This window comes from Pseudophryne corroboree, chromosome 1 (genome assembly GCF_028390025.1).
Source record: "Pseudophryne corroboree isolate aPseCor3 chromosome 1, aPseCor3.hap2, whole genome shotgun sequence".
In the NCBI taxonomy this organism is placed as follows: Eukaryota; Metazoa; Chordata; class Amphibia; order Anura; family Myobatrachidae; genus Pseudophryne; species Pseudophryne corroboree.
In genome coordinates, this window is record NC_086444.1 from 33,724,583 (window position 1) to 33,750,333 (window position 25,751).

The window sequence follows — 25,751 nt, forward strand, 5'->3', positions numbered from 1 at the left end:
AAAAAAAAAAACAACAACAAACAAAAAAACACCAAAAGAAGCATGTGCGCGCTGTGAAAAATGGGCATGGACACACACCAGAAGGGGCTTGGCCGCGCACCAGAAGGGGTGTGACCACTGAAAATGACCCACAGTGCCAGTTACATTGCCCCACAGTGCCAGATACAATGCCCCACAGTGCCGGATACATGCCCCACAGTGCCAGATACATTGCCCCAAACTGCCAGATACATTGCCCCACAGTGCCAGATACATTGCCCCAAAGTGCCAGTTACATTGCCCCACAGTGCCAGTTACATTGCCCCACAGTGCCAGTTGCATGCCCCACTCAGTGCCAGTTACATTGACCCACAGTGCCAGATACAATGCCCCACAGTGCCGGATACATGCCCCACAGTGCCGGATACATGCCCCACAGTGCCAGATACATTGCCCCAAAGTGCCAGTTACATTGCCCCACAGTGCCAGTTACATTGCCCCACAGTGCCAGATACATGCCCCACAGTGCCAGATACATTGCCCCACAGTGCCAGATACATTGCCCCACAGTGCCAGATACATTGCCCCAAAGTGCCAGTTATATTTCCCCCACAGTGCCAGTTACATTGCCCCACAGTGCCAGTTACATGCACCACTCAGTGCCAGTTACATGCCCCACTCAGTGCCAGTTACATGCCCCTCTCAGTGCCAGATACATGCCCCACTCAGTGCCAGTTACATGCCCCACTCAGTGCCAGTTACATGCCCCACTCAGTGCCAGTTACATGCCCCACTCAGTGCCAGTTACATTGCCCCACAGTGCCAGTTACATGCTCCACTCAGTGCCAGTTACATTGCCCCACAGTGCCAGTTACATGCCCCACTCAGTGCCAGATACATGCCCTACTGTGCTGCCCCCCCCCCCCCCCTCACTGCTTGTTGATATGAGAGGGGAGGGGAGCGCAGCGCCTCTCCTTCCCCTCACCGCTCCAGGTCTCCGGCGGCTCGCGGACCGGCAGCCAATCAGGAGCCGCTCCGCAAGCTCTGATTGGCTAACGCCGCCAGAGACCGGACACACGCAGCGCTGCTAGTGCTGGCAGCGGCGGTGAGGGGAGGGAGAGACGCTGCGCTCTCCTCCCCTCACATTTCTGCGTGACGGGGGCGAGTGGGACATTTTGCCCTGGCCGCCGGCGGCGCCCCCCTCTCCTGGGGCGCCCAGGGCACGTGCCCCATTTGCCCTACCCTTGTTATGCCTCTGATCTGGCCACACCCACACAGCAGTGATCACACCCCCTGGGCTTTTCCAGATGGAGCTGGCCACACCCATGCTGCACTGGCCACACCCAAATGGAACTGGCCACACCCATGCAGCACTGGTCACACTCAGATGAACTGTACACACCCATGCGACATTGGCCACACCCAAATGAAACTATTCATCCCTTGTCCCTTATGGCCCTAAGTCCATCCCAGGTTCATATAGATTTGTAATTACACATTGGCCCTCATTTCAAGTTGTTCGCTCGCTAGCTGCTTTTAGCAGCAGTGCACACGCTAGGCCGCCGCCCTCTGGGAGTGTATCTTAGCTTAGCAGAAGTGCGAACTAAAGATTAGCAAAACTGCGCGTGAAATATTTCATGCCGTTTCTGAGTAGCTCCAGACCTACTTCTACCTTGCGATGAATGCAGTCTGTTTAGTTCCTAGTTTAACGTCACAAACTCGCCCTGCGTTCGGCCAGCCACTCCCCCGTTTCTCCAGCCACTCCTGCGTTTTTGCCTGGCACGCCTGCGTTTTTTAGCACACTCCCTGAAAACACTGAGTTGCCGCCCAGAAACACCCACTTCCTGTCAATCACACTACGAACACTCGAGTGACTGAAAACGTCGCTCGAGCTTTGGTAAAACTACAAAGTTTTGTGTGAAAGTACTTAGCGCATGCGCGCTGAGTATCATGCGCATGCGCAGAATTGCTTTTTCACTTGATCGCTGCACTGCGAAAAACTACAGCGAGCGATCAACTCGGAATGAGGGCCATTGTCCGTCCTTATGCACAGTGCAACAGTGCAAAAAGTCTTGTGGCTTCTTTGTGTGACTCTGAATCCGGCCCAGAATGCGCATCTGCCTACCTCCAGAGATCCCCTGCGGCACTGTGGTTAGTACGACACCGGGGTTTGCTAAACTCTTCATAGTTGAGGTGAAGGGCGAAGCTTAATATATAAATATTCCAGGGTGAAGGTCTGCTTTAGGTTACCCTGAATGCCACAACTGGGGCAGTCACACTGAGTGTGCAGTCTGTGGCGTACACTGTAATAACTGCTATAGATGACATCAGACCTGGATAACAGGGATATATATATATATATATATATATATATATATATATATATATATATATATATATAAAATAATATTTCACATTATTTATCTCCTGCACAGATAATTGTCAGTTACCCGCCAACCAAACAGCTGACGTCAGAGGAGCAGGACCTGGTGTGGAAGTTCCGATACTACCTCACAAGCCAGGAGAAGGTGCGTACTATTCCCACACTCAGCCTTCCAGTCCCACTGGCAGATGTACCATGGCCCAGTCCTCTGTCCAGCCACGAGGCATCCACTTGGTGTGGTGAACAAATACTAAGAGCTGAGCCTCGTGTCTCAGCGTTATACTTGGTTCCTAATGAAAGGCTGGATTCTGTTTTCAGAACCCGGTAAACGCGGGCGACAGACGCACTTCCACATATCTGTGATTATTATGCAGAATATTTTAATACTCTCTGAATTTTTTTTTTGTCAGACCTCAAATGGCAAAAACCCCTCATCTGTTAATATTTAATACACGTTCCAACCATGTGTAATGAACGTGTTTCTTATTGCAGAGAGGAATTACAGTGAGCGAGAGCCCTTCCTGTATATTATTATGTCTCTAGTTCCGGTCAGGTCTTGGATATAAGATAGGCAGAGTTATTTCTACCAGTAGAAGACAGACCAGAACGCTTCTCTCAGATACTTCCTATAGGTCATGATGTATCCTTTAGTATAAATGGGTTGCCCAGCTCTGGTCACCCCTTCCTGTAATGAATGTTGAGCCGCATTCTACAGGTACTTCAGACAGCGCCACCTCCCCTTATGCTAACGGTCAAGGATCTAGGAATACTGTAATCTCGGATAAATAAATAAGAGACAACCCAAACTTTGTCTGGAAGGAACAGCTAAATGTAATAGTCTCTGAGTCCCGAAAGTGCGGGGATTTTGTGCAAGTTTGCCCGTTTTTTTAAAGCGGCAAATTGTTGCTGCTTTAACAAAACAGGCAGACTCGCACAAAATCCCTGCACCTCCGGAACGCAGAAGCAATTGCATTTAGCTGGAAGTGTGTAGTGTGAATGGCACTAAAATAGCAGATGTTTTGTAATTGCAGAATTAGGAGTCCCTTTGATTTACACTTAAAATGTGAAAAAAAATATATTTTCTCAAAGACATAATCTAGTCACTGTGTCATATATAGTACGCGGAGAAGTATTTTTAAAGTGGAGGCGTTCTATTTGGGCTTGTTTTTTGGGCAAAGGGATATTGAGGATGAGTAATATACTGTATGCCAAGGATTGCAAACATTTGTCGGTGAACCACAATTTTTTTTTACATTTACAGCAATGGCAATTAAGATGCACTCAATGAAACAGCCATTTCTTAGGACCAGTGTAGTGTCTTGTGTCAGTCAGAGGGTAGAAATATCTTGGCAGCCACTTTGATATAAAGAGTGGTCACTGCTAAAATGTTGCTGTCTCTAAGGGGTATATTCAATAAAGGCCAAAACTGGATTCTTGTCGAAAAGACGGCAGTTTTCGACTTTTTCAGGTCGGGAGGGGTTCCGGCCTATTCAGTCCCCAGCATTTTTATTCGACAAGTCGGTGAATTCGATTTGTCGAATAGTACGTGAATTGGCGGTATAGCTGCCAATTCGCGTGCTTCTGGCGGAAACGGGGCCAAATTCGAAAGTTTTTGGCCCTGTTTCCGACCATCTCAGTTTGACTTAAAAAAAAGTCGAACTGAGATGAGGGACCTGAGAGGAGGAGGGGGGGGGGGGGGAGAGCCGCGGGCAGACGGGGGGAGCCGTGGGGAAAAGGGGGACAGCAGCGCTACAGCACAGTGCTGCAGGAGGATGGGTCATAGCCGCCGCTCACTGCAGCGTCCACCCGGCTCCAGCAAGTGAGGAGCCGGGTGGACGCTGTTGTGCCACATCCTCCTGCAGCGCTGCTGTCCCCCGTCTGCCCGCGGCTGTCCCCCGTCTCCCCGCTGGTCTCCCCCCTCTCCGGTTCCTCATCTCAGTTTGACTTTTTTAAAGTTGAATTGCGATGGGCATTGAACAGCCCTTGTCGGATCCATTCCGACAAATTCATGTGGGGATGGATCCGACCTCAATTGAATATACCCCTAAGTGAAAATCATACACAAGACAGCAGTCTGTAAGGAAAGGCAGTGAGCAGTAAGACGTCTATGGACACTGAAGTCGCATTCTCTCCCAGGAATATCGCAGGTAATATGGCAAATACTGATACTACTAGGAAGAGTTTAAAGTTTTAAAGTTACAACATATTGGTGAGATATCAGACATGTTCCTCTGAATAATCCTGATAGGACTTAAACTTTCTCTGGGGCATCAAGAGTAACTTTGAACATCCTGCAGTGAAATAGCTCAAATCACATGATGCCCAAGTCACATGACACCTACTGTAAGTCACATGATGCAGAGTAATGACCATTCTTTGAAGTGTCTGCTCCTATTCCTCTGCACACTTCTCAATGGGCTGCGCTGGTCATGAGAACGGTGTTTTAAATGGTGAGTATCTTAATTGATTTATTGAAAATTCTGGACACTATTTAAGGACTATTTGCGCTGTGCCCACTCTCCGTGTGCTGCATTGTCTGTGTTCTGAGTTGGTGCTGGATAGTTGCACAAAACCTTTTAGGGTTTGTTTGTTTTTATTCATCGAGGGAAATAATTACCATTTAGCCTTGTTTTCTCTTTAGGCTCTCACCAAATTTCTAAAATGCGTCAACTGGGACTTACCTCAGGAGGCCAAGCAGGCTCTGGAGCTCCTGGGAAAGTGGAAACCTATGGACGTGGAGGACTCTCTAGAGCTTCTCTCTTCACATTTTACAAACCCAACGGTGCGACGCTACGCAGTTGCTCGGCTTCAGCAGGCGGATGATGAGGTAGGTCCTAGCACATGGCTTGGTGTCATAGTTATAGCACTTATTATATGAGGATACAGTATAACTTCATTATCCATATATGGGGGGAGCTTGGACCGCACACCCTAATGCCAAACATATTAAGAGGTGCTACCATACTGAAACTTCTAGTTCCACACAGACAGACAGAAAATGCAGGTGCACACTCTATAGTACCAAGCACTTCTAATTGAAATAATTATAGTAAACTCTGCAATCTAACATAAAGCAAAATTGAGGTGCTTAGCATAATTTTTGGCAAAAAAAAATGTGGGCCCACCAACCGCGACCAGGTGACCTCATCTGGTGGGTCCCTAACACTAAGGTTCAAGTCCAGGGCACGATACTCCCCAGGTCAGCACAGGCCAACCGCCCCAAGGCGTCACACTAGTGAGAGGTTAAAGTGTTAATTAGTGTTACGTAAGTAAGAAGCAGAACCTATGTGCTAGGAGTGTTACATAGGTAGAAAAATAATTAGGTACTAAAAAAGTGCTAGATTAGGGGACATTTGCCTGCGGGAAATGCTGCAATGGGTTTTGGCATTCAAGTGCTGGACTGATAAATGGAACACAGTGATTTTCTATAGAGATCAGTGCGTCTTTTTCACGCCCACCCCAGAGAGCAAGTCTGATTCTTCCTAAAATCGCTAATTTTAGGGAAAATTGCAGGGACTTGCCCTGGGACCACGGTGGAACCCCCCCCCCCTCCAGGCCTATTTAAGCAATTGGAAGTTTCCAATTAGTTTAATTAGTCAGTTAATTACTTACCTTCCGAAGCGGGATCTTCTGCATCCAGCGTCAGAAGCTGGGTTTTCTGCAGCAGGGTGAGTCTGTGGGTTGTATGGAGTGTCTGTGAGTGTATGTAACTGTGTATAAGTGAGTGTGGTATGTGAGGAGCAATACTGACTTTCCATAAGTTCATCCTACCCTTGTTTAAGCTCAGGAACGGTCACCTACAGACTTCACCCACCGGAGACGGCTGCACATTCAAATGACGGCCACTTTACTAAGAGCATGAAACACCAATGGTGAAGTCACGTAGCAGTAAGTTCATCCTTGTTACCAGGTGAAATCGTCTCCTCAAACGACTTGGCCCAGTGTAGTCCCAAGTGTAAGCCAATGTTTTATGGTTCCGTGAAGGGTTACGGCAGAACACGTAAGACCAGTGTAGTTAGGAGGGCTGTGAAGGGTTGAGGCTGAAACTGGCCGTCTGGTGCTAGGACTATGTGCTGTGTTGGATTAAGACATTAGCTGGATATTGTTTGGACATTTGAGGGAAGTGTTACAACAGATTGATGTTATTAGGACTGTGTGCAATGATGGGTGAAGACAAAAGCTATAAGACTGATATAGTTAGGATTCTGTATTGTGAAGGGTTGACCTAGAAGCTATTAGGTCACTGTCAGGACTGCTGCAAAGGATTATGGTAGACTCCGTAAGACTGATGATGTTAGGAACCTTTGCTGTGAAGGGTTAAGGTGGGAAATCATTGGACCAGTACTGATCGGTCTCTGTGCTGTGAAGGCTAAAGACCGCCTGAGGTTAGGACTTTGTGCTGTGAAGGGTTAAGCAGGAGACATTGGACCACTGTTTTTATAGTGGACACCAGAATACTGATGTTCCTAGTACTGTGGAAGGTTTAGGCGGAAACTATTAGACCAATGCTGTTAAAACTGCTGTAAGGGGTTAAAGTGAAAGCCATTAGACCAGTGTCTTTATAACTGTGCTATGAAGGGTTAAGACTAAGGTTATTTTATGTTAGACCAGCGGTTCCCAAACTTTCTTGAATCACAGTGCCCTAAAACGTCAGCATTGTTTCCACGGCGGCCTTGGAAGCGAGTAACTTGTACTTACCTGTCATCCTTAGGGTGAGTTATGTGGGCGGGCAGCGTCAGGCCTATGTCGTTAGGACTCTGTTTTGTGAAGGGTTACTTCTAAAACTATCAGATTGATGTTATGAAGGGTTAAGCAGAAGCTGTTAGACTCTGTGCTGTCAAGGGTTAAGATGGAAAGTATTTGATGATTTTAGGACTCCATGCTGTTACGGGTTATTGTGAAATCTATAAGACTGATGATGTTCAGGCTCTGTACTGTGAAGGGTTAAGGCAGAGGCCATCAGACTGATGTTGGAGGCTCTGTGCTGCGAAGGGTTAAGGCGGATGCCATCAGACTGATATTGGAGGCTCTGTGCTGTGGAGGGTTAAGGCGGAGGCCATCACACTGATATTGGAGGCTCTGTACTGTGAAGGGTTAAGGCGGAGGCCATCAGACTGATATTGGAGGCTCTGTACTGTGAAGGGTTAAGGCGGAGGCCATCAGACTGATATTGGAGGCTCTGTACTGTGAAGGGTTAAGGCGAAGGCCATCAGACTGATGTTGGAGGCTCTGTGCTGCGAAGGGTTAAGGCGGATGCCATCAGACTGATATTGGAGGCTCTGTGCTGTGAAGGGTTAAGGCGGAGGCCATCACACTGATATTGGAGGCTCTGTACTGTGAAGGGTTAAGGCGAAGGCCATCAGACTGATGTTGGAGGCTCTGTGCTGCGAAGGGTTAAGGCGGAGGCCATCAGACTGATATTGGAGGCTCTGTGCTGTGAAGGGTTAAGGCGGAGGCCATCACACTGATATTGGAGGCTCTGTACTGTGAAGGGTTAAGGCGGAGGCCATCACACTGATATTGGAGGCTCTGTACTGTGAAGGGTTAAGGCGGAGGCCATCACACTGATATTGGAGGCTCTGTACTGTGAAGGGTTAAGGCGAAGGCCATCAGACTGATGTTGGAGGCTCTGTGCTGTGAAGGGTTAAGCCGGAGGCCATCAGACTGTTATTGGAGGCTCTGTGCTGTGAAGGGTTAAGGCGGAGGCCATCACACTGATATTGGAGGCTCTGTGCTGTGAAGGGATAAGGCGGAGGCCATCAGACTGATATTGGAGGCTCTGTGCTGTGAAGGGTTAAGGCGGAAGCCATCAGACTGATATTGGAGGCTCTGTGCTCTGAATGGTTAAGGCGGAGGCCATCAGACTGATATTGGAGGCTCTGTGCAGTGAAGGTATAAGGCGGAGGCCATCAGACTGATATTGGAGGCTCTGTACTGTGAAGGGTTAAGGCGGAGGCCATCACACTGACATTGGAGCCTCTGTGCTGTGAAGGGATTAAGTCGGAGGCCATCACACTGATATTGGAGGCTCTGTGCTGTGAAGGGTATAAGGCGGAGGCCATCACACTGACATTGGAGCCTCTGTGCTGTGAAGGGTTAAGGTGGAGGCCCTCAGACCGATGTTGGAGGCTCTGTGCTGTGAAGGGATAAGGCGGAGGCCATCACACTGACATTGGAGGCTCTGTGCTGTGAAGGGTTAAGGCGGAGGCCAACACACTGATATCGGAGGCTCTGTGCAGTGAAGGCCATCACACTGATATCGGAGGCTCTGTGCAGTGAAGGTATAAGGCGGAGGCCATGACACTGACATTGGAGCCTCTGTGCTGTGAAGGGTTAAGGTGGAGGCCATCAGACCGATGTTGGAGGCTCTGTGCTGTGAAGGGATAAGGCGGAGGCCATCACACTGACATTGGAGGCTCTGTGCTGTGAAGGGTTAAGGTGGAGGCCATCAGACTGATGTTGGAGGCTCTGTGCTGTGAAGGTATAAGGCGGAGGCCATCAGACTGATATTGGAGGCTGGATGATCTCCCTCCCTGTACTTGTCAAGCACTGACCTGTTATATAATGTGATAGAAATGTCATTACTTGTCTGAGGAGCGATACGGATTGTGTGCGCACGGGTCAGGCCTTTCATCTCTGCAGACAGCAAGTGCCCAGAAAGAATCAATTGGTTTCCAAGCGTCAGTGTAACCTCTGGCGGGGAAACGCCGGCTGGAGAATGGATTCTCTCAGGCAGTGCAACGGTCGTCTTCTTACTGGTAAACTTGGAGAGAATAAGTAGGTAAAGACATTGTAATGAGATTGCAGGCACTGGTGTCATCCTCGTGAGGGAGAAAAAACGTTTGCTGTTTCCTAGGGAAACCGGAGTCCCTGGTGTACAGTGTTGTGTAGCTCAGTGCCGACCGTGTCCGGGACTGGGGAATAATCAGCTTAGCGGGGTGGTAATAGAGCTGGGGGTCTGTATACATGATAATTAGCATTTCTCTAACGTCCTAGAGGATGCTGGGGACTCCGTAAGGACCATGGAAAATAGACGGGCTCCACAGGAGACATGGGCACTTTAAGAAAGAATTTAGTTCCTGGTGTGCACTGGCTCCTCCCTCTATGCCCCTCCTCCAGACCTCAGTTTGATACTGTGCCCAGACGAGCTGGGTGCTTTTCAGTGAGCTCTCCTGAGTTTACTGATAGAAAGTATTTTGTTAGGTTTTTTATTTTCAGGGAGCTCTGCTGGCAACAGACTCCCTGCATCGTAGGACTGAGGGGAGAGAAGCAGCCCTACTCTCTGAGTGCAGGTCCTGCTTCTTAGGCTACTGGACACCATTAGCTCCAGAGGGATTGGTACGCAGGATCTCACCCTCGCCGTCCGTCCCGGAGCCGCGCAGCCGTCCCCCTCGCAGAGCCGGAAGATAGAAGCCGGGTGAGTATGAGAAGTAAAGAAGACTTAAGAGGCGGCAGAAGACTTCATGATCTTCACTGAGGTAACGCACAGCACAGCAGCTGTGCGCCATTGCTCCACACACCTCACATACTCCGGTCACTGTAAGGGTGCGGGGCGCAGGGGGGGCGCCCTGGGCAGCAATATAAACCTCTTTTCACTAACGTCCTAGTGGATGCTGGGGACTCCGAAAGGACCATGGGGAATAGCGGCTCCGCAGGAGACTGGGCACAAAGTAAAAGCTTTAGGACTAGCTGGTGTGCACTGGCTCCTCCCCCTATGACCCTCCTCCAAGCCTCAGTTAAGATTTTGTGCCCGAACGAGAAGGGTGCAATCTAGGTGGCTCTCCTGAGCTGCTTAGAGTAAAAGTTTAAATAGGTTTTTTTTTTTTTTTCAGTGAGACCTGCTGGCAACAGGCTCACTGCATCGAGGGACTAAGGGGAGAAGAAGCTAACTCACCTGCGTGCAGAGTGGATTGGGCTTCTTAGGCTACTGGACATTAGCTCCAGAGGGACGATCACAGGCCCAGCCATGGATGGGTACCGGAGCCGCGCCGCCGGCCCCCTTACAGAGCCAGAAGAGTGAAGAGGTCCGGAAAATCGGCGGCAGAAGACGTCCTGTCTTCAATAAGGTAGCGCACAGCACCGCAGCTGTGCGCCATTGCTCTCAGCACACTTCACACTCCGGTCACTGAGGGTACAGGGCGCTGGGGGGGGGCGCCCTGGGACGCAATGAAAATACCTTAAATGGCTAAAAATACATCACATATAGCTCCTGGGCTATATGGATGTATTTAACCCCTGCCAGTTTTCCACAAAAAAGCGGGAGAAAGGCCCCCGAGAAGGGGGCGGAGCCTATCTCCTCAGCACACAAGCGCCATTTTTTCCTCACAGCTCTGTTGGAGGAAGGCTCCCTGACTCTCCCCTGCAGTCCTGCACTACAGAAACAGGGTAAAACAAGAGAGGGGGGGCACTAAATTGGCATATTAATATATACAGCAGCTATATTAGGGAAAAACACTTATATAAGGTTATCCCTATATATATATATATAGCGCTCTGGTGTGTGCTGGCAAACTCTCCCTCTGTCTCCCCAAAGGGCTAGTGGGGTCCTGTCCTCTATCAGAGCATTCCCTGTGTGTGTGCTGTGTGTCGGTACGCTGTGTCGACATGTATGAGGAGGAAAATGGTGTGGAGGCGGAGCAATTGCCTGTGTTAGTGATGTCACCCCCTAGGGAGTCGACACCTGACTGGATGGTCTTATGGAAAGAATTACGTGATAGTGTCGGCACTTTACAAAAGACTGTTGACGACATGAGACAGCCGGCAAATCAGTTAATACCTGTACAGGCGTCTCAAACACCGTCAGGGGCTATAAAACGCCCGTTACCTCAGGTCGATACAGACACGGACACTGACTCCAGTGTCGACGGTGAGGAAACAAACGTATTTTCCAGTAGGGCCACACGTTACATGATCACGGCAATGAAGGAGGTTTTGAACATTTCTGATACTACAAGTACCACAAAAAAGGGTATTATGTGGGGTGTGAAAAAACTACCCGTAGTTTTTCCTGAATCAGATGAATTAAATGAGGTGTGTGATGAAGCGTGGGTTTCCCCCGATAAAAAACTGCTAATTTCTAAAAAATTATTGGCATTATACCCTTTCCCGCCAGAGGTTAGGGCGCGTTGGGAAACACCCCCTAGCGTAGATAAGGCGCTCACACGCTTATCAAAACAAGTGGCGTTACCGTCCCCTGATACGGCCGCCCTCAAGGAACCAGCTGATAGGAAGCTGGAAAATATCCATAAAAGTATATACACACATACTGGTATTATACTGCGACCAGCAATCGCCTCAGCCTGGATGTGCAGTGCTGGGGTGGCTTGGTCGGATTCCCTGACTGAAAATATTGATACCCTGGACAGGGACAATATATTATTGACTATAGAGCATTTAAAGGATGCATTTCTATATATGCGAGATGCACAGAGGGATATTTGCACTCTGGCATCAAGAGTAAGTGCGATGTCCATTTCTGCCAGAAGAGGATTATGGACGCGACAGTGGTCAGGGGATGCGGATTCCAAACGGCATATGGAAGTATTGCCGTATAAAGGGGAGGAGTTATTTGGGGTCGGTCTATCGGACCTGGTGGCCACGGCAACGGCTGGAAAATCCACCTTTTTACCCCAAGTCACCTCGCAGCAGAAAAAGATACCGTCTTTTCAGGCTCAGTCCTTTCGTCCTCATAAGGGCAAGCGGGCAAAAGGCCACTCATATCTGCCCCGGGGCAGAGGAAGGGGAAAAAGACTGCAGCAGACAGCCTCTTCCCACGAACAGAAGCCCTCCCCCGCTTCTGCCAAGTCCTCAGCATGACGCTGGGGCCTTACAAGCGGACCCAGACACGGTGGGGGCCCGTCTCAAGAATTTCAGCGCGCAGTGGGCTCACTCGCAAGTGGACCCCTGGATCCTGCAGGTAGTATCTCAGGGGTACAAATTGGAATTCGAGACGTCTCCCCCTCGCCGGTTCCTGAAGTCTGCTTTACCAACGTCTCCCCCCGACAGGGAGGCGGTATTGGAAGCCATTCACAAGCTGTATTCCCAGCAGGTGATAATCAAGGTACCCCTCCTACAACAGGGAAAGGGGTATTATTCCACGCTGTTTGTGGTACCGAAGCCGGACGGCTCGGTGAGACCCATTTTAAATCTGAAATCCTTGAACACTTACATAAAAAGGTTCAAGTTCAAGATGGAGTCACTCAGAGCAGTGATAGCGAACCTGGAAGAAGGGGACTATATGGTGTCTCTGGACATCAAGGATGCTTACCTCCATGTCCCAATTTGCCCTTCTCACCAAGGGTACCTCAGGTTTGTGGTACAGAACTGTCACTATCAGTTTCAGACGCTGCCGTTTGGATTGTCCACGGCACCCCGGGTCTTTACCAAGGTAATGGCCGAAATGATGATTCTTCTTCGAAGAAAAGGCGTCTTAATTATCCCTTACTTGGACGATCTCCTGATAAGGGCAAGGTCCAGAGAACCGTTAGAGGTCGGAGTAGCACTATCTCAAGTAGTACTACGACAGCACGGATGGATTCTAAATATTCCAAAATCGCAGCTGATTCCGACGACACGTCTGCTGTTCCTAGGGATGATTCTGGACACAGTACAGAAAAAGGTGTTTCTCCCTGGTGAGAAGGCCAAGGAGTTATCCGACCTAGTCAGGAACCTCCTAAGACCAGGCCAAGTGTCAGTACATCAATGCACAAGGGTCCTGGGAAAGATGGTGGCTTCTTACGAAGCGATTCCATTCGGCAGATTCCACGCAAGAACTTTTCAGTGGGATCTGCTGGACAAATGGTCCGGATCGCATCTTCAAATGCATCAGCGGATAACCCTGTCTCCAAGGACAAGGGTGTCTCTCCTGTGGTGGTTACAGAGTGCTCATCTCCTAGAGGGCCGCAGATTCGGCATTCAGGATTGGGTCCTGGTGACCACGGATGCCAGCCTGAGAGGCTGGGGAGCAGTCACACAGGGAAGAAATTTCCAGGGCTTGTGGTCAAGCATGGAAACGTCACTTCACATAAATATCCTGGAACTAAGGGCCATTTACAATGCCCTAAGTCAGGCAAGACCTCTGCTTCAGGGTCAGCCGGTGTTGATCCAGTCGGACAACATCACGGCAGTCGCCCACGTAAACAGACAGGGCGGCACAAGAAGCAGGAGGGCAATGATGGAAGTGGCAAGGATTCTTCGCTGGGCGGAGAATCATGTGATAGCACTGTCAGCAGTGTTCATTCCGGGAGTGGACAACTGGGAAGCAGACTTCCTCAGCAGACACGATCTTCACCCGGGGGAGTGGGGACTTCACCCAGAAGTCTTCCACATGATTGTGAACCGTTGGGAAAAACCAAAGGTGGACATGATGGCGTCCCGCCTCAACAAAAAACTGGACAGATATTGCGCCAGGTCAAGGGACCCTCGGGCAATAGCTGTGGACGCTCTGGTAACACCGTGGGTGTACCAGTCAGTGTATGTGTTCCCTCCTCTGCCTCTCATACCAAAAGTACTGAGAATCATAAGAAGGAGAGGAGTAAAGACTATACTCGTGGCTCCGGATTGGCCAAGAAGGACTTGGTACCCGGAAATTCAAGAGATGCTCACGGAAGACCCGTGGCCTCTACCTCTAAGAAAGGACCTGCTCCAGCAGGGACCATGTCTGTTCCAAGACTTACCGCGGCTGCGTTTGACGGCATGGCGGTTGAACGCCGGATCCTGAAGGAAAAAGGCATTCCGGATGAAGTCATCCCTACCCTGATCAAAGCCAGGAAGGATGTAACCATACAACATTATCACCGTATTTGGCGTAAATATGTTGCGTGGTGCGAGGCCAGGAAGGCCCCTACAGAGGAATTTCAACTGGGTCGTTTCCTGCATTTCCTGCAAACAGGACTGTCTATGGGCCTCAAATTAGGGTCCATTAAGGTTCAAATTTCGGCCCTGTCAATATTCTTCCAAAAAGAACTGGCTTCTGTTCCTGAAGTTCAGACGTTTGTCAAGGGAGTACTGCATATACAGCCTCCTTTTGTGCCTCCAGTGGCACCTTGGGATCTCAATGTAGTTTTGGGATTCCTAAAATCACATTGGTTTGAACCACTCACCACTGTGGACTTAAAATATCTCACATGGAAAGTGGTAATGCTGTGAGCCCTAGCTTCAGCCAGGCGTGTCTCAGAATTGGCGGCTTTATCCTATAAAAGCCCTTACCTAATTTTTCATACGGACAGGGCAGAATTGAGGACTCGTCCTCAATTTCTCCCTAAGGTGGTTTCAGCATTTCACTTAAACCAGCCTATTGTGGTGCCTGCGGCTACTAGGGACTTGGAGGATTCCAAGTTGCTGGACGTAGTCAGGGCCCTGAAAATATATGTTTCCAGGACGGCTGGAGTCAGAAAATCTGATTCGCTGTTTATCCTGTATGCACCCAACAAGCTGGGTGCTCCTGCTTCTAAGCAGACGATTGCTCGTTGGATTTGTAGTAAAATTCAGCTTGCACATTCTGTGGCAGGCCTGCCACAGCCAAAATCTGTAAAAGCCCATTCCACACGGAAAGTGGGCTCATCTTGGGCGGCTGCCCGAGGGGTCTCGGCTTTACAACTTTGCCGAGCAGCTACTTGGTCAGGGGCAAACACGTTTGCTAAATTCTACAAATTTGATACCCTGGCTGAGGAGGACCTGGAGTTCTCTCATTCGGTGCTGCAGGGTCATCCGCACTCTCCCGCCCGTTTGGGAGCTTTGGTATAATCCCCATGGTCCTTTCGGAGTCCCCAGCATCCACTAGGAAGTTAGAGAAAATAAGAATTTACTTACCGATAATTCTATTTCTCATAGTCCGTAGTGGATGCTGGGCGCCCATCCCAAGTGCGGATTGTCTGCATTACTTGTACATAGTTATTGTTACAAAAATCGGGTTATTGTTGTTGTGAGCCATCTTTTCAGAGGCTCCTTCTGTTATCATGCTGTTAACTGGGTTCAGATCACAAGTTGTACGGTGTGATTGGTGTGGCTGGTATGAGTCTTACCCGGGATTCAAAATCCTTCCTTATTGTGTACGCTCGCCCGGGCACAGTATCCTAACTGAGGCTTGGAGGAGGGTCATAGGGGGAGGAGCCAGTGCACACCAGCTAGTCCTAAAGCTTTTACTTTGTGCCCAGTCTCCTGCGGAGCCGCTATTCCCCATGGTCCTTTCGGAGTCCCCAGCATCCACTACGGACTATGAGAAATAGAATTATCGGTAAGTAAATTCTTATTATTTGGCAAAAGGAGCATATATACAGCTGGACACTGTATATATGCATGAGCCCCCGCCAATTTTACACTTTTAGCGGGACAGAAGCCCGCCGTCGAGGGGGCGAGGCTTCTCCCTCAGCACTCACCAGCGCCATGTTTTTCTCCACAGCACCGCTGTGAGGAAGCTCCCCGGACTCTCCCCTGCTTATACCACGGTAGAAGAGAGGGTTTTAAAGAAGAGGGGGGGCGCATAATTCGGCGCAGATAATAACAGCGCTACTGGGTAAACATTAAATTGCTGTGTTTTTTCTTGGGTCATATTGCGCTGGGGTGTGGGCTGGCATACTCTCTCTCTGTCTCTCCAAAGGGCCTTGTGGGGGACGTGTCTTCAGATGAGCATTCCCTGAGTGTGTAGTGTGTCGGTACGTGTGTGTCGACATGTCTGAGGTAAAAGGCTCCCCTAAGGAGGAGATGGAGCAAATGTGTGTGAGTGGTGTCTCCGTCGACAACGCCGACACCTGTTTGGATATGTGAAATTAAGTGCTAAGGTGAATTTATTGCACAAAAGATTAGAGAACAGACAGGGAATCTACCCATGTCTGTCCCTGTGTTGCAGAGACCTTCAGAGTCTCTCAATGCTCACTATCCAAAATAATAGACACTGATATCGACACGGAGTCTGACTCCAATGTCGACTACGATAATGCAAAGTTACAGCCAAAACTGGCAGAAAAGTATTCAATATATGATTATTGTAATAAAAGATGATTTGCATATCACTGATGACTCATCTGTCCCTGACACGAGGGTACACATGTTTAAGGGGAAGAAAGCTGAGGTAAATTTCCCTCCTCTCATGAAGAAAAAGAGCGGGAATCTCCAGACAAGAAGCTGCAGCTTCCCAAAAAAGAATTCTCAGGGTGTATCCTTTCCCTACTAGGGCCAGGATACGAGGGGAATCTTCCCCTAGGGTGGACGAAGCCTTGTCACGTTTACCCAAAAGGTAGCGCTGACTTAACAGCTATCCTCAGGGATCCTGCAGATAGCTTGCAGTAAAAGTACTTTGAAGTCCATATACACACATGCTGGTACACTACTCAGACCGGCGATTGTGTCGGCATGGGTTTATAGCGCTGTAGCAGCGTGGACAGATACCTTATCAGCGGAGATTGAAACCCTAGATAAGGATACCATGGTATTGACCCTAGTATATGTGTGTATATATATATATATATATATATATATATATATAAAAGATGCTGTCTTATATATATATATATATATATATATATATAATATATATATATATATATATATAAAACATGCCCAAAGCAACATTTGTCTACTGGGTTCTAAAGTCAGCGCCATGTCGATTTCTGCTAGAAGTGTCCTGTGGAACATGCAATGGAAAGGTGATGCCGACTAAAAGAGGCATATGGAAGGTTTACCTTACAAGGCTGAGGAATTGTGTGGAGAAGGGCTCTCGGACCTGGTCTCCACAGCTATAGCTGGTAATTCTGATCTTTTGCCTTATATTCCCTCACAGCCTAAGAAAGCACGACATTATCAAATGCAGTCCTTTCGGTCGCAGAATAACAAGAAAGTACGAGGAGCGTTCTTTCTTACCAGAGGTAAGGGTACAGGGCACAGCTAGTTCCCAGGAACAGAAGTCCTCCCCGGCCTCTACTACATCCAACGCATGACGCTGGAGCTCCGCTAAGGGAGTCCGCCCCAGTGGGAGCACGTCTTCGACTCTTCAGCCACATCGGAGTTCACTCACAGGTGGTTCCCGGGGCATTAAAAAATTGTTTCTCAGGGTTACAAGCTGGATTCGAAAGGTGCCTCCTCGCCGGTTTTTCCTTATCGGACCTACCAGCTTCTCCCCCAGGAAGGGAGATAATATTAAATACAATTCACACATTGTATCTCCAACAGGTGGTGCTCAAGGTTCCCCTCCTGCAACAAGGAAGGCGATATGACTCAACCTTGGCTGTAGTCCCAAAACCGTACGGTTCGGTCAGACCTATTTTTAAAAATTAAAATCTCTGAACCTATACGGGAAAAGGTTCAAATTTAAAGTGGAATCGCCCAGAGCGATCATCGCCAGTCTGGAAGGGGGGGATTTGATGGTGTATCTAAACATAAAGGCTGCATACCTTCATGTTCCCATTTATCCACCCCATCAGGCGTACCTGACAATTGCGGTACAGGATTGTCATTACCAATTTCAGGGTAATTGGCGGAAATAATGGTGCTCCTATGCAAGCAAGGAGTCACAGTTGTCCCATACTTGGACGATCTCCTAATAAGGACGAGATCAAAAGAGCAGTTGTTGAACAGCGTGTCACTTTCGCTGAAGGTGTCACAGCAACACGGCTGGATTCTCAATTTCCCGAAGTCACAGTTGGTTCCTATAACTCGTCTGCCCTTCTTGGGTATGATTCTGGATACAGACCAGAAATGGGTTTACCTTCAGATAGAGAAGGCCCAGGAACTCATGACTCTGGTCAGGTACCTATTGAAACTAAGACAGGTGTCAGGGCATCACTGCACTCGAGTCCTGGGAAAAACATTCCCTTCAGCAGGTTCCATGCAAGGACTTTCCAATGGGACCTACTGGACAAGTGGTCCAGGTCACATCTACAGATTCATCAGTTGATCACCCTATCCCCCAGGGCCAGGGTATCTCTCCTGTGGTGGCTGCAGAGTGCTCACCTTCTAGAGGGACGCAGATTCGGCATTCAGGACTAGATCCTGGTGACCACGGACGCGAGCCTCCGAGGCTGGGGAGCAGTCACACAGGGAAGAAATTTCCAAGGTCTTTGGTCAAGTCAAGAGACTTGTCTTCACATCAACATATTGGAACTAAGGGCCATATACAACGCCCTAAGTCAAGCGGAGACCTTTTTTCGCGACCAACCGGTTCTGATCCAGTCAGACAACGTCACCGCAGTAGCTCAAAGGCGGCACAAGGAGCAGAGTGGCGATGGCGAAAGCTACCAGAATTCTTCGCTGGGCGGAGAATCATGTAAGAGCACTGTCAACAGTGTTCATTCCGGAAGTGAACAACTGGGAAGCAGACTTCCTCACCAGACATACGTCCTGGAGAGTGGAGACTTCATCAGGAAGTCTTCGCACAGATTGCAGTTCGGTGGGGACTGCCACAGATAGGATGGCGTCCCGCCTCAACAAAAAGCTGCAGAGTTATTGCGCCTGGTCAAGAGATCCTCCGGCAGTAGCGGTAGACGCCCTAGTGACACCGTGGGTGTTCCAGTCAGTCTATGTATTTCCTCCTCTTCCTCTCATACCCAACGGTTGAGAATAATAAGAAAAAGGAGGAGTGAGAACAATCCTCATTGTTCCAGATTGGCCACGAAGGATCTGGTATCCGGATCTGCAGGAAATGCTTACAGAAAATCCGTGGCCTCTTCCTCTAAGGCAGGACCTGTTGCAACAGGGCCCATGTCTGTTCCAAGACTTACCGCGGCTGCATTTCATGGCATGGCGGTTGAACGCCGGATCCTAGCGGAAAAAGGCATTCCGGGTGAGGTCATTTCTACGCTGATAAAGGCTAGGAAGGACGTGACATCTTAACATTATCACCGTATCTGGCGAAAATATGTTTCTTGGTGTGAGGCCAGGAATGCTCCTATGGAAGAATTCCACCTGGGCCGTTTCCTTCACTTCCTACAAACTGGAGTGAATTTGGGCCTAAAACTTAGGCTCCATTAAGGTTCAGATTTCGGCCCTATCCATTTTCTTTCAAAAAGAGTTGGCTTCTCTACCAGAAGTTCAGACGTTTGTAAAAGGAGTGCTGAGTATTCAGCCTCTTTTTGTGCCTCCGGTGGCACCTTGGGATCTTAACGTGGTGTTAAGTTTCCTAAAGTCACACTGGTTTGAACCACTTAGAACGGCGGAGTTAAAATATCTCACGTGGAAGGTGGTCATGTTATTAGCCTTGGCTTCGGCTAGACGTGTGTCAGAATTAGCGGCTTTGTCACATAAAAGCCCCTATCTGGTTTTCCATATGGATAGAGCAGAATTGCGGACCCGTTCGCAATTTCTGCCGAAAGTGGTTTCATCTTTTCATATGAACCAACCTATTGTGGTGCCTGTGGCTACACGTGACTTGGAGGATTCCGAGTTACTTGATGTGGTCAGGGCTTTGAAAATTTACGTGGCCAGAACGGCTAGTGTCAGGAAAACTGAAGCGCTGTTTGTCCTGTATGCATCCAACAAGATTGGTGCCCCTGCTTCAAAGCAAACTATTGCTCGCTGGATTTGTAACACGATTCAGCAAGTGCATTCTACGGCTGGATTGCCGTTACCAAAATCGGTCAAGGCCCATTCCACTAGGAAGGTGGGCTCTTCTTGGGCGGCTGCCCGGGGGGTCTCAGCACTACAGCTGTGTCGAGCTGCTACTTGGTCGGGTTCAAACACTTTTGCAAAATTCTATAGGTTTGATACCCTGGCTGAGGAGGACCTCATGTTTGCTCAATCGGTGCTGCAGAGTCATCCGCACTCTCCCGCCCGTTTGGGAGCTTTGGTATAATCCCCATGGTCCTTACGGAGTCCCCAGCATCCTCTAGGACGTTAGAGAAAATAAGATTTTACTTACCGGTAAATCTATTTCTCGTAGTCCGTAGAGGATGCTGGGCGCCCGTCCCAAGTGCGGACTTTTTCTGCAATACTTGTATATAGTTATTGCTTCAATAAGGGTTACGTTATAGTTGCATCGGTCTTGCACTGATGATATGCTGTTTTCATACTGTTAACTGGGTAGTTATCACAAGTTATACGGTGTGATTGGTGTGGCTGGTATGAATCTTGCCCTTGGATTAACAAAATCCTTTCCTTGTACTGTCCATCTCCTCTGGGCACAGTTTCTCTAACTGAGGTCTGGGGGAGGGGCATAGAGGGAGGAGCCAGTGCACACCAGGAACTAAATTCTTTCTTAAAGTGCCCATGTCTCCTGCGGAGCCCGTCTATTCCCCATGGTCCTTAATGAGTCCCAGCATCCTCTACGGACTACGAGAAATAGATTTACCGGTAAGTAAAATCTTATTTTTAAACAAATAAATAAATTACACATCTAAATCCCCCAGTACTGTATACTGTACATGCTTAGACGTGTATTATGCATGCGTGTGCTTGTAAACGTGTGGCAGCGTGAGTCACCACTGGGCTGAAATAGTCTTTTCCTATTCTGCTTCCTCCTGACACCTGGGCGCGTGTCCTGTTCCATCACACCTGAGCGGCACAGGGACAATGCAGAAATGCCTCTCCTTCACGTGGCGCTTGTGTTAGCGCTTTCTGTATGCAGCCCGTGTGATCCTATTGATTTACAGCGTGTATCTGCTAGAATAGATCTCGCACCATTAGTGTCTCCTTTTTATGGATTTTCTCTGCATATATTTAGCATAAGAATTCCTCTCTCTCTTCAAGGACGCTTCACTGCTCGATGACTGCACAGATGTCGTAACTTTAAACATTTCCTCTCTTCTCCTCAAGTGCCCGTTTCTCAAGCCGTCTGCGGGAGCGTTAGTCATGTTTCTCGGCGGCTGTTTAACAACTAATAAAGGAGGCAGCTGCCGCCTTACTATCTGTGTTACCAAACGTCTAAGGGGGGAATCCACCAGTGTTTAACAGGCCTGTTTGTGTGTGTGCCGCTGCAACCGCTTTCTTCGTATTCCGTGTCGTAACCTGGTGACCCCTGTCATTGGGCAATGACGCGCGTGCGCATGAGCATTCCGGACCTGTTTGCACCGCAGCGACAAACCGCTGCGTGCGAACGTGTCGGAATGACCCCCGATATCTCGAAAGAGCCCAACCAGATATACAAGATTCTTTTCAAACTAACAGTGATGTCACCAGTGAGGCTGTGCAGTGCTATATCCAGCAAACTGTATAGAGCATTTACAGATGTGTCCTCATACGGTACGTCACGCCAAACGACTCCTCTCGGTAACGCCAAGTCCTGTGTGACTCTGCTAGTGCTGGGCGTCTTTTCCCCGTCTCTTTACCAGAGAATACATCCTAATCACAACATGATGCAACTCGTACGCACCTTGAGACTGTGCCGATTGATATGCGGAACTCATACATCTGTGTGCGACTGAGTCTCTGAATCTGTATATGAAGTGCTACGATGCAGCGACTGCGGCTGTTTTCCATGCCACATTCAGTCGCGCACTCAGTCGCACACAGATATACAAGTGCTTCATACTATATTAAATGAATCCGCACAATCTTGCGACTAAGATACATTTTCAGGTAATAAGGAGCAGAAAAGACGCCTGGCGCTAGCAGAGTTACACGGGACAAGGCGGGTCACTGGCTCCAGGCGTCCTGCGTCACATGGCGTATTGAGGCTAGTTGTATGTGGATAAATCTGTAAATAACACAAGCATACTCTGCGCTTTACAATATACAGCAAATACACAACTCCCGAAACCCACATTTTTTTATACCAGTGTTGCTGACGGAATTCTGGACCCTGGCGAGTGATCAGGGCTAGACATGAGGAGTCGTACAGGGCTAGACATGAGACGATGTATAAACCTACATTTATAATTGTATTATAAAGAAGCTGAATACTGTGCTTTTCTCATGGAGAAAGCTGCTCATCCATTAGCGTCAGCGATCAGAAGCATGAGTTATTATTCTCACACTGAGTGATATATTCCTGCAGGATCTGCTGATGTACCTGTTACAGTTAGTGCAAGCCCTGAAGTATGAGAACTTTGATGATATAAAGAATGGATTGGAGCCAACGAAGAGGGACAGCCAGGGCCCCATGCTGGAGAGCTTGCTGACCTCCGGAATAAACCCCAGCGACGTGGACAGGTACAGCACACCTGGGCGCAGCTGGCATTACGTTATAGTGTTAGAAACCGAGCATGGTAGAGGAGTGTCTGTATACAGTGTGTAACAAAGAGCATTACACAACATGACAGAATCTAGGCCTTTATTTGCATGTCTTTAGGGACTCGGTAAATGAAGATGGAACTCAGCGGTGGAAATGTAAATGTCACATCTCAGTAAACACATATGACATTTTATAAATAGAAAACAGACACGCAAAGACCAAGAATCCCTTATAGCATAGCAGTGATGGAGATCGTTTTATAAGTATTCTTCATTGTGTGTGGGGAACAGTAATGTGTTATGTGAGTTACAGAGGAAATGATGACCTAGAACATTGTGTCACTGTAACAGCCGTACTTTCTCCATGTCACAGTTCACAGATCATCTCCAGTAATATCCCGCGATCTTCATCTCCTGCTCCCTCTTCCAAGGGCAAGGATGGTCTGGAATCTGAAAGCCTTGAGGTGAGCAGCACCTATCCCACCCCAGGTAATAGCGTCCGATGCGGTGTGAGGGCAGTACCTATCCCACCCCAGGTAATAGTGTCAGAAGCAGTGTGAGGACAGTACCTATCCCACCCCAGGTAATAGTGTCAGAAGCAGTGTGAGGACAGTACCTATCCCACCCCAGGTAATAGCGTCCGATGCGGTGTGAGGGCAGTACCTATCCCGTCCCAGGTAATAGTGTCAGATGCGGTGTGAGGGCAGTACCTACCCCACCCCAGGTAATAGCGTCAGATGCGGTGTGAGGGCAAGACCTACCCCACCCCAGGTAATAGCGTCCGATGCGGTGTGAGGGCAGTACCTACCCCACCCCAGGTAATAGCGTCCGATGCGGTGTGAGGGCAGTACCTACCCCACCCCAGGTACTAGTGTCAGATGTGGTGTGAGGGCAGTACCTATCCCACCCCAGGTAATAGTGTCAGAAGCAGTGTGAGGGCAGAACGTATCCCACCCCAGGTAATAGTGTCAGATGTGGTGTGAGGGCAGTACCTACCCCACCCCAGGTACTAGTGTCAGATGTGGTGTGAGGGCAGTACCTATCCCACCCCAGGTAATAGTGTCAGAAGCAGTGTGAGGGCAGAACGTATCCCACCCCAGGTAATAGTGTCAGATGTGGTGTGAGGGCAGTACCTACCCCACCCCAGGTACTAGTGTCAGATGTGGTGTGAGGGCAGTACCTATCCCACCCCAGGTAATAGTGTCAGAAGCGGTGTGAGGGCAGAACCTATCCCACCCCAGGTAATAGTGTCAGATGCGGTGTGAGGGCAGTACCTACCCCTCCCCAGGTAATAGTGTCAGAAGCAGTGTGAGGGCAGTACCTACCCCACCCCAGGTAATAGTGTCAGATGCGGTGTGAGGGCAGTACCTACCCCACCCCAGGTAATAGCGTCAGATGCGGTGTGAGGGCAGTACCTATCCCACCCCAGGTAATAGTGTCAGATGCGGTGTGAGGGCAGTACCTATCCCACCCCAGGTAATAGTGTCAGATGCGGTGTGAGGGCAGTACCTATCCCACCCCAGGTAATAGTGTCAGATGCGGTGTGAGTGCAGTACCTATCCCACCCCAGGTAATAGCGTCAGATGCGGTGTGAGGGCAGTACCTACCCCACCCCAGCTAATAGCGTCCGATGCGGTGTGAGGGCAGAACCTATCCCACCCCAGGTAATAGTGTCAGATGCGGTGTGAGGGCAGAACCTATCCCGTCCCAGGTAATAGCGTCCGATGCGGTGTGAGGGCAGTACCTACCCCACCCCAGGTAATAGCGTCTGATGCGGTGTGAGGGCAGTACCTACCCCACCCCAGGTAATAGTGTCAGATGTGGTGTGAGGGCAGCACCTATCCCACCCCAGGTAATAGTGTCATATGCGGTGTGAGGGCAGAACCTATCCCACCCCAGGTAATAGCGTCAGATGCGGTGTGAGTGCAGTACCTATCCCTCCCCAGGTAATAGTGTCAGAAGCAGTGTGAGGACAGTACCTATCCCACCCCAGGTAATAGCGTCAGATGCGGTGTGAGGGCAGAACCTACCCCACCCCAGGTAATAGTGTCAGATGCGGTGTGAGGGCAGAACCTATCCCACCCCAGGTAATAGCGTCCGATGCGGTGTGAGGGCAGTACCTATCCCACCCCAGGTAATAGTGTCATATGCGGTGTGAGGGCAGAACCTACCCCACCCCAGGTAATAGCGTCAGATGTGGTGTGAGTGCAGTACCTACCCCACCCTAGGTAATAGCGTCAGATGTGGTGTGAGGACAGTACCTATCCCACCCCAGGTAATAGCGTCAGATGTGGTGTGAGGGCAGTACCTATCCCACCCCAGGTAATAGTGTCAGAAGCAGTGTGAGGACAGTACCTATCCCACCCCAGGTAATAGCGTCCGATGCGGTGTGAGGGCAGTACCTATCCCGTCCCAGGTAATAGTGTCAGATGCGGTGTGAGGGCAGTACCTACCCCACCCCAGGTAATAGCGTCAGATGCGGTGTGAGGGCAAGACCTACCCCACCCCAGGTAATAGCGTCCGATGCGGTGTGAGGGCAGTACCTACCCCACCCCAGGTAATAGCGTCCGATGCGGTGTGAGGGCAGTACCTACCCCACCCCAGGTACTAGTGTCAGATGTGGTGTGAGGGCAGTACCTATCCCACCCCAGGTAATAGTGTCAGAAGCAGTGTGAGGGCAGAACGTATCCCACCCCAGGTAATAGTGTCAGATGTGGTGTGAGGGCAGTACCTACCCCACCCCAGGTACTAGTGTCAGATGTGGTGTGAGGGCAGTACCTATCCCACCCCAGGTAATAGTGTCAGAAGCAGTGTGAGGGCAGAACGTATCCCACCCCAGGTAATAGTGTCAGATGTGGTGTGAGGGCAGTACCTACCCCACCCCAGGTACTAGTGTCAGATGTGGTGTGAGGGCAGTACCTATCCCACCCCAGGTAATAGTGTCAGAAGCAGTGTGAGGGCAGAACCTATCCCACCCCAGGTAATAGTGTCAGATGCGGTGTGAGGGCAGTACCTACCCCTCCCCAGGTAATAGTGTCAGAAGCAGTGTGAGGGCAGTACCTACCCCACCCCAGGTAATAGTGTCAGATGCGGTGTGAGGGCAGTACCTACCCCACCCCAGGTAATAGCGTCAGATGCGGTGTGAGGGCAGTACCTATCCCACCCCAGGTAATAGTGTCAGATGCGGTGTGAGGGCAGTACCTATCCCACCCCAGGTAATAGTGTCAGATGCGGTGTGAGGGCAGTACCTATCCCACCCCAGGTAATAGTGTCAGATGCGGTGTGAGTGCAG

At 49.5% G+C, this 25,751-nt stretch overlaps 1 protein-coding gene across 4 annotated transcripts in view; it reads left to right on the plus strand.

Moving 5' to 3' along the window:
• PIK3C3 (phosphatidylinositol 3-kinase catalytic subunit type 3) overlaps positions 1–25,751 on the plus strand; it is a 365,653-nt gene that overhangs the window by 149,167 nt on the left and 190,735 nt on the right. For all 4 annotated transcript variants that reach the window (XM_063958224.1, XM_063958242.1, XM_063958250.1 and 1 more), the window contains 4 exons: positions 2,415–2,507; positions 5,004–5,189; positions 22,284–22,438; positions 22,833–22,923. In XM_063958224.1, the coding sequence (XP_063814294.1) occupies positions 2,415–2,507; positions 5,004–5,189; positions 22,284–22,438; positions 22,833–22,923 (525 nt within the window). The remainder of the gene's footprint in view (positions 1–2,414; positions 2,508–5,003; positions 5,190–22,283; positions 22,439–22,832; positions 22,924–25,751) is intronic.